Here is a 14,264-nt window from a genome sequence, read left to right as displayed (position 1 = left end):
TCACACACTGTGACACAGTATGCAACAAGACGTCCTCCCACTCCTGCCTCTCTGAAACACAGCGCCTCTCTGAAATGGAATTACACGCCTCTCCACAGCTTGGTATGTTTAGATGTGAAGGCTTGTTGATCACTTTGAACTTTGAGTCTTAAGATGAACAGAAACAAAGCTTATAAAAGGAACAGTATCTAAATAAAAACATTGTGTGAACGGAAGTCATAGTGTTTAAAGATGTCAATTTAATCAGAAACACAAAAAGAACAAGCTTTTAGTTGGTTTGAGCTGAATTGCAGTAGAAGAAAGGATCAATCTTGCAACCTCAGTACAGATTTATTGCATAAAAATAAATCAAAACAAAATCCAGAATACATGCAGGATGTTATGAACTTCGCTGCATCATCTGGTGTTTGGCCTCAGCTCCGGATGCAAAATTACCGTGTGTGGTATTATCTCGGCCATTTAATGCTGCTTTGTCAAACCTTGGAGTTATTTTTAACCTGGACCCGAAAAAGGAAAGGGGATTAATTCCATCCCAAAAATCGTCGTGGCTGCAGTTCTGGGTATGACGTTCAGATGTTTTCATTCAGTCGTTCCTAAGGTGATTTGTCTGAATGAAGTCAGGATGATGAAAGTGAGCAGTGAGCAGTTTGTGACAACACTTTTACTGGCAATATTTTCAGCTTTAATGTGATGAATCTTGATCACAGCTGACTGAGACATTCAAATTTGTTTCAAATAGCTAATACAGTTGTTTCCTTTTTATGTAAATATTTATTTTTTCACTGGAAATTCAATGGATTGGCATCACGTAGAAACAATAAAGGTATATAACCCTTGTTCTATCTTAGATGACCCCACCCTTACATTGACGTGTTCTCCCTACCATGACAAAGGTGGATAAAGGTGGAAAGATTTCATGTAATCCATGAACACCAGTGAAGATCACAAATCATTGAAGAAAAAGCTTCAGCGCACTGTCTAGTGGGTCTAGATGACCCAACTCCCAATGTTAAAGTGCCTAGGATAGCACAAGGGTTAAGGTGAAACCTGAATTTGAACAACAATGGTTTTTGTTAACTTTCATAACAAGATGAGCAGAAAGATACGGTAAACTGGCACGACTACTTTTTTGAAGTAAGTCAAGTTTTCTTAATGTGTAAATCCTTTGCAGATAGAGTCTGAACATTAAGGTAATATTTGATTTGATTCTTTGATTTTATTTCTTTATTTTGTCATATTTCAATTCTTCCTTCAAACAGAAATGATCAATTAGTTAAAGAAAAATGAAGATTTGATGCACTAAATAAATAATTTTACTCATAAAATACCTTTTTGTTTAAAGGTTTTTTGATATGAATTTATATAAAAAAAAAAAAAAACTACAATCATTTGACATTTAGGATAAATTGCATATTTGTTGCAGTACTGAAATGGGAGTCTGCACTTTTTAATTAGTGTCTATTTTGGTTACTAACTGTTTCCAAATACGTAAAACAGTTAATGTCGGGTTTAAAACGGCAAGATTTTAACACCACATAAAGAATTTATTAAAATGTTTTATTACTTTGATTCTGACAAAAACTGGAAATAAATAAAAATATATTGAGGTTCAATCTCCTACTTGTATAATAAATGACTTTCTTGCCCACTTGTTTTAAACAGCCAACTTATCACGTTGCACTAATTTATACAGGCTCTAGCAGTCTTACAGTCTTGCAAATAACCAAAAATTTAGTATATTTTTCTTTCTTTTTTTCTTTTTTTTTCTTAAAGAAAAAGTGAATACAGTTTAGTTAAACTGCTCTTGAATGCGACCATATCTCACAGCTCTGTCGGCCATCTTAGCATGTGGCACATTACGGAGTCGAATCGCGACCAGCATGAAGGAGGCCTCGGGGGAGCTCGGCCCTGAAATACGTCTCTGTGTTTGACAAGACTATTACTGGAAATCAACTTGATGATTTGTTCATTTAGAAACATGAGAAAATTATTGACACGAGTGTGAATCATGACGCTTTCAACGCCTCCACCCGTGGAATCTTCTGATTTTACTGTTGGATTTTCTAAGGGAAGGACACAAAAATTCAGAAACTTTTTTTTATCCATGCTGATGCAGAGACCCCACCCCCCCCTCCCCACATCACCATCAACTGCTGGGCTGATCTAATGGAGAGTCAGTGGGTTCCTGTTGGCCCCTCATCTGGCTCCCAGCCTGACCCATAACACCCCCTGCTGAAAAAGCATATGTGGTGCTGGAGGAGGCAGCAGCCCATCAGCTTCACATTTTTGCAAAACGATTAAAAAAAAACCCACAAGAAAGGTAAATGTTGTATTCTGTGGGAGGGGAGGCAGGGACAAACATACGCTATAATTACATTCAAGTTATATTTAACTTACACAAGTATAAAAAATGTTTCATTTGCTTCAGATTAAAAACAGCTATCAGTCAAATAAACAACTGTAATCATCATGTATATAAATAAAATCAATGCAAGATGTTAAAAATGAATTTGTAAACAATATGTTCAAAAATCAGCATCAAATTTACCATCTTCATAATCAACCCTGAGGGATCACAGATGCATTTTTCTCAAACTGGTGTTTTTGCATCCTCAAATGTTCATTCATATTGCTTTGTAAGTCATATCCACGGTTACATATTCAGCTTCTGGGGGGTACACCTCCTATTAAGTCCGACTCTGTAACTCTCCTCTGCGTACCACAAACGCTCTGGCACCTGTGCCTGGTGGAGAATCGGTTCTGGGTGCCCCCGCAGCCTCCATACACAAACGGTCTGCATTCCCCTGACTGAGCGTGGAAGTACCAGAGCAGAACGTAGTCCGAACAGGCTCCCTCTGACATCAGGTCTAGACAGGGGTCTGCTTCTGAAACTATAAGGGAGGTACGTGAGGAGTAAGTCATTTTAAAATAGGTTGTATTGTAGTGAAAATCTTCAATTTTTAATATGCTCTTGGGCCATTTTTCTCATGATGATCAAGAAAATAGAAAATAAAAAAGGCATTTCTGAGTATTTCTTCATTCAAATTGTTGAAACTGGAGCAAAGGAACAAATGTGATTGTGAGGGGGTGTAGCCTAGTGGGGAAAAAGTGCAAATCAATAGATGATGGGAAGTGGGGCGGACTTATTACGTACCAAAGGTCCCACTCACAATTCAGAGGTGAATTACTTATGAACTAAAAAACAACACAGGTTTTTAAACTTAGGCTAAAGGCAGCATAATCACAATTAAAAGACCACTGGGAACGCTTTGAAAATAGATCAAAGATGACTTTGACGTTTTAAATATATGTTAGGATGCCCTAACCCATAAAATACATGCATCACTTCAAACAATCATTTCCAACATAATGATTGTTTGAAGTGATGCATGTATTTTAGCATGTATAACAGGTTTAACGGTGATGTTTTGTCTTCTATTATATAGCTTAAAGCAGCATACAGTACATACAATTTTAAAAAAAAGTTGAAGTAATAACATAGGAAGCACTGTTGTAGTTTTAAACCGAAATCCAAAGGTGTTATCAGTCATTATGAGGAGAAAAATCTGCTCTTAACCTTTTTCTCTCTCCAGTGCTGCTCTGAAGGAATGGTATATCTATGCTCATTATTCAACAATAAAAGAAGATAAAAAAATGTATCCAGGGAAACAAAAGAAAGAAGACTAAGAAACGACTGGAAACTCACCAGCAGATTTAGCTCCAAACGCTCCTCTTCTCTTCTTCTGTCCCAACTCTACAGTTCCTTCCTCATGAGAATCTGAAGCAGAGAGAAAAAAGTTGGGCATTTCACTAAAGCCACCAGAAAAAAAAATATCTTCCCCACTGCAGCAGTATTTAATCAGTGCCAGCAGCATATTTGCTCATTTTAATGCCAAATGAGGGTGCAGTGGAGTCCCCATTCATTGATTTTCAAGCTCGTTATACAAATTACAGGCACTGCAAATTTAGGGGGGCATTAGAGCCGACTTGTTTGTTAGAGAAGCGCACAAATATTTATAGTCAGGGACAAAAAAGGTTAAGCTGTTGCAGTTGGGAATTAGGATAGAGAGATGAGCCTTGCTTGGAATTCATAGTTTATAACTATTTTACAGAGAAGACTTCTGCTTCTGGGTAGACCTTTCCCTTGTAACAGTTTTGGAGGTTAAAGCTTGTGAAGGTTATTTATTTTGGACCACAGCAGTCCTGGACTGCATGTTGTTTTTGCAATTTGTCTCTCTTACTGAGCGTTTGATAAAAAAAAAAAACCCTTTGTCCACGCAGTAGTCTCGAAATGAAGCACCAATACTTGCACACCTAGTACCTGATGAAAATGAAATTTGGGCATTGTGAGCTGCGCTTCCCCCAAAAAGACGATGACATCACAGCATAAATAAAACAGGGCCCACATCTCTCAAGGGGCTCAACAAAAATGTTAAAATCCTCTTACGAAACCAAAACCCACGTGTCAGGGACGTCCAAAGGAAGTTTGAAATCATTATGGGATGGCACAGGACCGACTGCTTGGTGGCCATGTTGGGGCAAAGTGTGAAATTTGCATACTTTCAAAGCTTTTGTGCGTGGAATCAAAAATTTCACACACTCGCCACCAGCTAAAGTCTACATAGCCACAACTGAAGTTTTGTTGACCTTTGACCTCAGGAGGCCGTCATCTTAAATTTTCCCCCAAAAAATCTGTTTTAATACATTCTCAAAACGTAAATACCAACTGGGGATTCCGACCTATTGCCTACTAAATCCTCGAGCATCAATGAGAAGCAACTTGGAAAAAAATGTTATAGATTTTGAATGGCATTAGTGTGGCGACCTCGCAAAAGTAGCAATTCCCTGTTGCTCGTACGTTTTTTCTTAAATATTGTCAAAATGCAATACATGAAAAGTGCGGTAAATACAATACAAAAACCTTCCATTTTTAAGTAACTCTCAAATTTTACTTTTGCCAATACTTCTAGAAGTTACACAGACCTGTTCGTCACCCCCAGGCAACCAAACAACAAAGTGGTTGCTTTGGAGATAAAACCAACGGCAAAGCCATCATTTTGAAAAAAGTTTTAAATGAATTTGTTCGATGCAACTCTGACGAGGGTTGCAGAGGCAGAAGGGGAGAGTGAGGAGCAGTTACCAGCCACTCAGCCAGTGAGGACGGGTCAAGAGAGGGCTGCGAGCGCAGAGGAGGGTAGATTCAGATCGCGAAGCGATTTTAATTCTGATTGAATCCCTTTTTTTTTCTTTTCACAATTTTAGATCAAACTTTTTTGAAGCAATGATCAGGCTTTTTATATAAAGTAAATTTCCATCTGTTTGAGGTTTAAAACTTTTGATTTCTACCATTACCCAGGTGAGTTTGACCAGTGCATTGCCCTGGGGCAGTGCTGTTAGAATCAAAACATTTATAAATTGTAGGTCCAGTTAAATTCATTGACATTCAGTATGGATCTTTAACCATCTTAAAGGTCAGGGCAGCATATTTTAAGGTTTTTGCAAAAGTCTTTTTGAAGTTCCCAGACTTTTAACCCTTGTGCTATCCTAGGCACTTTAACGTTGGAAGTTGGGTCATCTAGACCCACTAGACAGTGCTCTGAACCTTTTTTCTTCAATGATTTGTGATCTTCACTGGTGTCCATGGAGTACATGTAATCCTCTTCACCTTTATCCACCTTTGTCATGGTAGACGTAACACGTCAATGTAAGGGTGGGGTCATCTAAGATAGCACAAGGGTTAAAACATTTTTTTAAAACATTTTTAACTGATCAGGTTGGCTTTGACTCTGAGCAATGACATTTTTAGCCCTTGATTAGCTGTCTGGTTTATTTATCTGAAGTAGACATTATAATAACTTAAAATGCAGAGAGAGATTTTTGCCTGCAGCTGTATTCACTAATAGGCTGGATCTAAGGTAACTTCTTCCAGCATAGATGGACTTGATCTGAAAACACTCCACTGAGTTTTTTTCAACAGAACAAGTAGATTAAACAGTTCTTACATATTTGCAGAAAAAAAGCATCTACTTCTATTTAATGTTATTTATAGGTCATTGATAAATATAAACCATCCATAGTTTGGTTTAATGTCCGAAGAAGTTCCATCAACATTTGTACTTGAACTTTTAACACTTTCCCGGTAACCACAGCAACAATTTCATCCACATCACTGTTGCATCACTGAATCCCATCCAGCCCAGACTAATTACATTTTATTTTGTCACAACACCTTAGAGTGCATTATTGGCTACAAACCTCATCATAATAATCTCACACAGCTGCTCCACATAAGTTTGATCTATGCGCTCATTTAGCTTCACACTCATTCACACTTGAGCTAAGAAGTCTGTGTTTGACCGGGGGCCTCACCTCCACAAATGAATATTTGTAGTTGATTTTTTTTTTCTTGTCCCCGTACGGTTTGGCGAAATCTTATTTTCTCGAAGATTTACAACATCGGGAACTAACGAATGCCACTTGTTGTTTTCCTCAATTTCAACAGTTTCCAACAACGTTTCTTAATAAAGGTCGATCGTGGAAATGCCAACGTCTGGTGGCTCGATTTTACTTCCAGTCACTGCAGTTGCTACATCTGGATTCACAGACTGTACCATGAGATTGTTTTGTAACCCTGCAACAATATAAGCGCAGGTTGAGTACCACAAACACCAAACTGGAATACTAATTTATTGTTTCTTTTATTACTATTTTTTGATATTTTTGAAGTAATTACTTATTTAACTAGCATCTTTTTAGCTACTACAATTGCCATTAAAAATAAGCACTATATGATGTTCAGACTGATATAATGTAAAATCTGACCATATTTGTCAATATTTCAGGTTAAATTATGTAGTACATTTGATGGGACAGCTGGAGGACAGTACAGGCTTTGCAGATATTTATGGTCCAAAACAAAGAATACATTTTATTTGTGGAAATGCTTCTAATAATCTCATGCAAAAATCTGATGTTTGACAAATTAATCCTTCAAGTGTCTCGGATGTGTCGAGGGTTCTTGTGGAGGTGTCCCTCTTAATGGTCGTCTCGTGTTTGTGAATGGCTGCATGTCACCGGCACCATGGTGTGTGTTCTTCTGAGAGAACATAACAGATGGCTCAACACGCATGGGTGCCATGCTGCTGCCATGGGAGCTCCACAACACAAACAAAACGCACACATTCACAATATGCGGCCATACTTGAAGCACATGTTTATTCATGCTTGGACTCATGCAAAGAAAAGAACAAGTTTATATTCTGCAGAGGGTTTAAGAGTATGCAGTGAGAAGCCCTGATGGATGGTCTTACCACACTTTTCTACCACCTCCTGGGTAACAAGCTCCTTCACTTCTTCTGCCTTAATAGAAATAAAAACGTTATCAATTAACAGTCAATTTAGAGAATGTGAGAATGTGGTTAAGTCACTTGTTTAATACGTACAGATAGTCCAGGCTCTCCTTTTTCACCTTTTTCTCCCTCAGTACCCATTATCCCCTAATGATGAGAACACAGTTGCATTTGATTTTGGACTTTCCTAGATGTTACTGCATTTTCTTATGAAAACAACTTTCTTTCTGTGTGCTTATAAAAGACTAAAACTGGGGTTTCACCAGCTTTGACACTATTTTCAGCTGTACATCTTTTGTTTTGGAAGATCATCTCATTTAAACAGGCTAAAGATCCTTTGCCGATCATCTTTCTATTTCGGTCATGGTGTTTTTAGCCAAAATCATAAAACTTGTGTTGTTTTTCTAGGATATAGTTTCTGCAGAGCAGCAGGAGTTCATTATAAATAGCGTTCTAGTTATCTGCAGGCGGATGCATCAGAACAAAGCGTAGACTAATAGCTTCTTCGTCACACTTCCAAATTGCATTTTTGATCACGATTCACAATAATCTGAATAAAGAATTACTCAGAAATGCAGTTTTAATCCTAATTTTCTTTATGTTTGTCCACCATCATAAGAAAAAGGCCACAAGATCATGTTAAAAAACTAAAAAAATCAGAGTGGGTCGCTAATGGGGAAAGGTCAGTTAACAAGACATAAATGCATATTCTCCACATAAATTAGAGGCTGCCAAACTGTTGCTTGCTTTTATAATAGAAAATAGTTTTGTCTGACTAGATTTTCATAAAAAGCCTTGTCGATGATATGCTGAAACAAAGCTTGTTACTTTGCAATGTTCTAAAGAAAGAACTCTAGATCTCCTTTGAGCTATTATCTTATTAGTTTATGGGTGACTTATACCTTTCGCAGATCACTTTATAAGTATTAAGTTCTAAGACATGAAGTCATAATGATCAGATTAAAAAAAACTGTGTTTTAAGTATTGAAAACTGTAGAAAGTGTGAATTTTTAAAAAGAAAATTGTGTCCAATGACTGACATAAATGGTTTCAAGTCAAGTAGAGGCAAAAGGACCATAGTTAAGATTCCATTTTTCAATTTTCTTATGGAAATATAATAATCCGGACTTTTGCTTGAAAGAATTGGATGTTGGTGTATGTTTAGAAATTAGTCTCACCATTTCTCCTCTCAGTCCTGGCATCCCCGGCGTTCCCTTTTGACAATGTTTTGATCTTCCTCGTCTGCCCCTTTCGCCCTGTTTGATAAAAAATCAACTTCAGCAAGAGAAGAAAACTTCATGTGAGACGTAGAAATCAATGCCAACACATCATATCACCAACTTCTAAACGGTATAAAGGACAGGTCGATTAGGGCTACTTTCTGTCAACAAAAAGGATTTGGTAATTGTAGCTGAAAGGACATAATTGAGTAAGATATTATATGGAAGCTGCATACGGAAATAGACCTTGGGGTGTGTGTTAATTGTCAACATGTCTGTGCTGCTGCAGCTCCCAGGGAGCGTGCTGCCACTCTCCTACAAAGACTGTAATCAAGCTCGCTTCGTCCTCATCAGGTTCTGTCACAAATTCGCTCCTTTTTCTTGGATTCATAAATCTGAGATGGACAAGGTGGATGTCAGCAATTTGACAAATAGACAGTTTTGTTTTGTTAATAGGCAGCAGGTTTGTCTTAAACTACCATCAATTCAAAGAAAACAGCTTTTTTATGTTCAATACTAAATCTGAATGTAAAATTTGCATTTCTAATATTTGTCTTATTCAGTGTCAAATTGAATTTAAATGAAATAATATTTGAGTGCACTTCATTCATATTGTAGCCTTTTAATACACAATGAAGTGCAATATTTTACTGGGCTAGGTCAGCTCACCAAGTAACAAGTCATGTATGTTTATATGGAAAAGAAAATACTTCCACTTTGGTTTAAAAAATGTTTATAATCAAATCAGTAGCTGGTTTTAAAATCCATAACATGGGACATTTTTATATAATTTGATTGTTTCACTTTACATTTAAGTTTAAATTTGCAAGTGAATGTGGGCGTGGTCTTTTGATGGACAGGCAACCATTGAATCCTCAACTACTCATCCATGGCATGATATGACTATTCAGATTTTTTTGCTCCAACTTTGTGCACATGACAAATAAAAGACAAGATTTGTTTTTTTTTCTCATCAGGCCATGAGGGTGACAGGTTACAAGCAAATAAAATAAAGAAAATAATCTGGCTTTGTGTGCAGATCTGTAGGTGTCACTTCCTGTGTCATTTACTAGATTCTCTCCGATCATCTCTTGATTTATTTTTCAATCGTTCTTAGTGGTCTTGTGATTGAAAATTCTGACATTTTTAGCTAAAATCAAAAACCTGCGTCGTTTTCTTGGAAATAGTTTTTGCAGAGCGGCAGTAGTTCCTTAGAAATTTGCCTCTGAGTTGTGGGTGGGATTGTAAAGCAAACCCGCCCCTGTTCGCCTCCCTGTTGCTAAATGCTTGGACAAAGGAGCTTGTGGCTCGCCCTGCAAAATGTCGACATCACGAATAAGCTCTTTTTCAAACATTGTCAGAAAAATGCCACAAGAACATGTTAAAGACACCTAAAACATGTTAAAATAAATCAAGACGCGTGGTTTAACCAAGGCACTAACAAGTTCTTTTGGTGTTTCCATGTAGCTATGATAAATCCTAACATGTTTTGTTTAGTGATCATTTCCCAGAGATATTGCAAACAGGATTTGGGAATGAAATTTCGAGCAAAGGAGAGAGAACAAAAGAAGGTTGAGGGAATGTAGGATTGAGCAAAGTTGTAAAGGATTTGCAGGTCAATTCCTCTTTAGGGGCAACCAACTATTATCAACTGTTATCACTGCACTTCCATACAGGTTCTGGTAACTACAAGACTGATTCTTTCAAAAACACTGGATTTAAAACGGCTAAAAGTCTTAATACAGCCACTAAAATTGGAGGAAATGAACGTACCTTGGGTCCATTGTCACCGCGAGGACCTGATGGTCCTGGTGGTCCCATGTCTCCATCCCTCCCAGGACTTCCCGGTGATCCTTTAAACCCTGGAAAGCCTGGGAATCCTGTTGCACCCTGAGTTAAGCAATAGTGTTGTTCATTTATATTAATTTCAGGTTTCTTTGTCAAATATACCTGGCACTAGTTATGAATTCTGAAAAGAAGTAGACCTTTTCCCCTTTTTGTCCTGGATCACCATCAATCCCACTGATCCCAGATTCTCCTCTACTGCCCTAAATGTTAGAAATAGTAAAAAATAAAAAATAAAATAAAAATGAGTCTGCATGTTTTTGGGTACTACGCAGAGAAAAACAGATTAAATTTACCTTTCTCCCTGTGAGTCCATTCAGGCCTGGTATGCCTGGGCTTCCAGGTATACCTATGTCTCCCTGTTGTGTCACATCCAATCAAAGTCAGATTTCTTTCCACGCCATTTTTCCACTAGATAACTTGTCATCATTGATCATATCGGAGTGCAAGGTTTAACTAATATTTTACCTTTTCTCCAGTTAGACCGGGACCTCCAACAGGTCCAGGAAAACCTCTGAACCCCTTAAAATGCAGATGAAAGACATTTAACTGAAGGAGTCGACCACCAGATACAAAAGTAGGAAAACAGAAGTCTGTATATGTCAAGTTTTGTGTCAACATTTATAGCAATAATGGAATATTAAACCTTTTCTCCTTTTTCTCCTTCATCTCCTGGTAATCCAGGTTCTCCACGTTCCCCCTTCATAAAATCATAACCAACAACAACAACAAAAGATAAAATAAAAAAAAGAAAAAGCCGAGTTAAGAAAGGAAACTTTGAAAAATCACTTTTATTCTTTATTGTACCTGATCTCCCCTTAGGCCTTGGAGTCCTAAATCTCCCTTGTCCCCTTTGGCTCCATCCTTTCCATTTTCTCCATTACGCCCCTTAAAACAAATGTAACTGTTGAATGAGCTTTCAAAAAATAATTGCGATATTTTTACATCAAAATCTTGCACATGTTGTAGTTTTACCATCAGTCCATTAAGACCTGGTGATCCTGGTTCTCCCTGTAGAACAAAAGAATAGTCTGATGCAGACTGATGTCAAGACTTTATGCAAAGTGATACTAATCTCAGCCTCTCGTACTCACTTTTTGGCCCACTGGTCCTCGTGCTCCAAACCGTCCCAATGCCCCTTTGGCGCCTGCATCCCCCTTCAAACCCTTTTTTGAAATGAGATTTTAATTAAAATTGTAAAAGAATTGAGTTACCTCTTAACATTAATGCTTGGAATTAACTATTTAAAGTCCCACTCCGATCATCTTGTGATGTATTTTCAAAGCGCTTCCAGTGGTCTTTTAATTAAGATTATGTCGTTTTAGCTCCCCCCCCCAAAAAAACAGTGTACAATATTGGAGCTATCCAGCCGCACACTTTGGATTCGGATGCCAGCTCAGACAAGGAAAATGAAGATGAACATGAATTTATTTATCTACAAGGGGATACAGCAGAACGAAGTGGAGCAGGGAGTTCAAAGGAAGATCGTGGCCCACCTGTAGCAGCACCTGAGTCACTGTTGCAAGCTTTTTCCAACTGTATTTTTTCGTCTGCTCCTTATTCACAACGATTTGAATAAAGAAAGACTCACAAATGCAATTTTAAGATTTTTCACAAGAGAAATGCTACAAGAACGTGCTAAAAACACCAAAAACACAATATTAATTGTGAGCCTTTAAAGCGAGTGAGCCTTTAAAGAGTTTGCAAGTTTTTTTTAATGTCTGAATCCGGTTTGGTTACCTTGACTCCAGGAGGACCATCCTCACCCTTCTCCCCTTTATCTCCATCAAAACCAGGTGGACCTCGCTCACCCTACAGTAGAAGGTCTGCTCAGTTTTCACACGTTCTTTCCATGCAATCATTATCATCATATACAGTACTATTAATTGTCTTTTTTGCAAGATGACATAATGTCAGATAAATGCATCTAGAAATTAAAGAAAAACATAATTATAAACAACAGACCACAACAAGAATCAAGTTTCTCATGCACAAGGGAGAAGAGCAAGTGTGACAGAAAAGGTCCACCACGCTTCTGTTCTCAAAGGTCTGCCTCTCCCTGTGCTGCTTTTATTAAGAACACAAGAAAGAGGTAACAATTTCAAGACAAAGAGAAAAAGTTCATTAGAGGGTGTCGTATAATGACCCTTTTGGGTGGATTCTAAGTTCAAATAGTATTCCTTATCTGCTAAAGACAGTGTGTCTTAAAACCCCCTCATCCTTGCTGGGATGAGAAGCAGATGAACAAACACACAACTGTTTTCATAAAAGGTCAATCTGAGTTAACATTTAAACATACATTTACACAAATACAATTAAACAATGATAATAATAAAACAATTTCCTTCACACATAAAAAACTACCAGTCGTTTTTCTAGGAAAGCTTTAGAAATCAAGAATTTGACTGATTTACCACTATCATCCTTCAATCTTTCACACCCAAACCAGGAGCATTGTATTTATGGCCATGACAAAGAAAACTGTCTCTGAGAAATATAATCAAGTATAAAAATTCATATGTTTCATCTCAGACAATTTCATTTCCTGATTCCAGCATCTTCAGAGCCAGAACCAAAAGGCCTTAGCAGACAAATTCCATTTTGTGAAATATTTCTTTATTTTATCTTTGTTTTTAAAGTAAAATTTAGTTTGAACAGGATGAGATATTATATTGATGCCCTCTCATAAAAAATGCCTATAGCACTTGAGTACAGCTTTGGCAGAAAAACAAATTTTCTGTGCAGGGGGGGAAGATGAAAAAAACTGAAGAGAATCTCACCGCATCCCCTTTGGACCCTTTGAACCCACGAGGTCCTTGAATCTGAAGCACACTCCCCTTGAGAGTAAAAGTTGGGGGGGGGGGGGGGGGGGGGGATTATAGGTATACAAACCTTGGAACCATGCACTCTGCAATCAGATCTCAAATAGTGGAAATAAAGTGCAGTGTCAAAACAGATAATCATCTTACTCTTTCTCCTCTGACACCTGGTAACCCGTGCTCTCCCTGACAAAAGAAAAAAAAAAAGAAAAGTGTTCAAATCCAATCCCCAAACGAGATTATTTTAATCTAGATGTCAACAAGGATCATGTTCTACTCCCTGCCTCCCTGCTGCAGCAGTGCTGCTTAACAGTTTGATCTTATCCAACATAAAACACACACTGGCTGGAATCACTGGAAAGGTTGTTGTGCTCAGCTGACCTTGGTTTAGGAGTATTTGACAGGAATGAGTGTCATAAATAAATCAAACAGTCAACAACACCTCAGTTCTGACACTTCTGATGAGAGGAGATAAAAGAACATGACAGGAGCCCAAATGACAAGTGACATCACCTCTGAAGAAACAAAATTAGCTTGAACTAAAATTTCAAAATAAAAAAACATTGCTTCGTTTTCATTTAAATGCCATTTTTTGCCCTGTTCACAACAGAAACATGTTTATAGTCATGGATCCGAGTGAACGCTCAGCAAACGGCATGACCAAAACTGCATTTGTTTCTAGTCAAGTCAAGTCAAAGTGACTTGATAATTCTCCCGAATGTCCCAGTTCTGGCTCCTTGCATTGATCCTGTGGTAGCGTTCTCTGTGAATATAAGTGGGGGGTTCACTTGTGTGGACAGGTCCGCATAATATTTTTTCCTTACCTCACAGATTTTTGCTTTGCATCTAATATATTTGATTTTGCATTCAGTTTTTAAATTAATAAAAAAAAGTTTAAACTGTGGTGCTGGGTGTGCATTAAAAAGTGATAATCCGCAGTGATAATGCACACCTAAAAAAGGAGCTTAAATGTTCTATATCACTGAGCTTCTTTAAAACAAACTTTTGCGTCATCGTCTGGACAAAAACAA

General features: G+C 37.7%; 1 protein-coding gene across 3 annotated transcripts in view; it reads right to left on the bottom strand.

Moving 5' to 3' along the window:
- Positions 1-2,315: 2,315 nt before the first annotated feature.
- Positions 2,316-14,264, bottom strand: part of LOC101174717 (collagen alpha-1(VII) chain) — a 59,289-nt gene continuing 47,340 nt past the window's right edge. For all 3 annotated transcript variants that reach the window (XM_023952396.1, XM_023952397.1, XM_023952395.1), the window contains 16 exons: positions 13,384-13,419; positions 13,195-13,251; positions 12,155-12,226; positions 11,509-11,580; positions 11,390-11,425; positions 11,222-11,302; positions 11,061-11,114; positions 10,883-10,936; positions 10,711-10,773; positions 10,555-10,617; positions 10,343-10,459; positions 8,528-8,605; positions 7,443-7,496; positions 7,311-7,359; positions 3,707-3,778; positions 2,316-2,891 (listed from right to left, as the gene is read on the bottom strand). In XM_023952396.1, coding sequence (XP_023808164.1) covers positions 2,662-2,891; positions 3,707-3,778; positions 7,311-7,359; positions 7,443-7,496; positions 8,528-8,605; positions 10,343-10,459; positions 10,555-10,617; positions 10,711-10,773; positions 10,883-10,936; positions 11,061-11,114; positions 11,222-11,302; positions 11,390-11,425; positions 11,509-11,580; positions 12,155-12,226; positions 13,195-13,251; positions 13,384-13,419 — 1,188 coding nt within the window. In that variant the 3' untranslated portion in view covers positions 2,316-2,661. The remainder of the gene's footprint in view (positions 2,892-3,706; positions 3,779-7,310; positions 7,360-7,442; positions 7,497-8,527; positions 8,606-10,342; positions 10,460-10,554; positions 10,618-10,710; positions 10,774-10,882; positions 10,937-11,060; positions 11,115-11,221; positions 11,303-11,389; positions 11,426-11,508; positions 11,581-12,154; positions 12,227-13,194; positions 13,252-13,383; positions 13,420-14,264) is intronic.

Source organism: Oryzias latipes, chromosome 23, assembly GCF_002234675.1.
Source record: "Oryzias latipes chromosome 23, ASM223467v1".
NCBI classification, from domain to species: domain Eukaryota; kingdom Metazoa; phylum Chordata; class Actinopteri; order Beloniformes; family Adrianichthyidae; genus Oryzias; species Oryzias latipes.
Note: the sequence above shows the minus strand (reverse complement) of the source record. Positions and strands in the feature narration are given on the sequence as shown.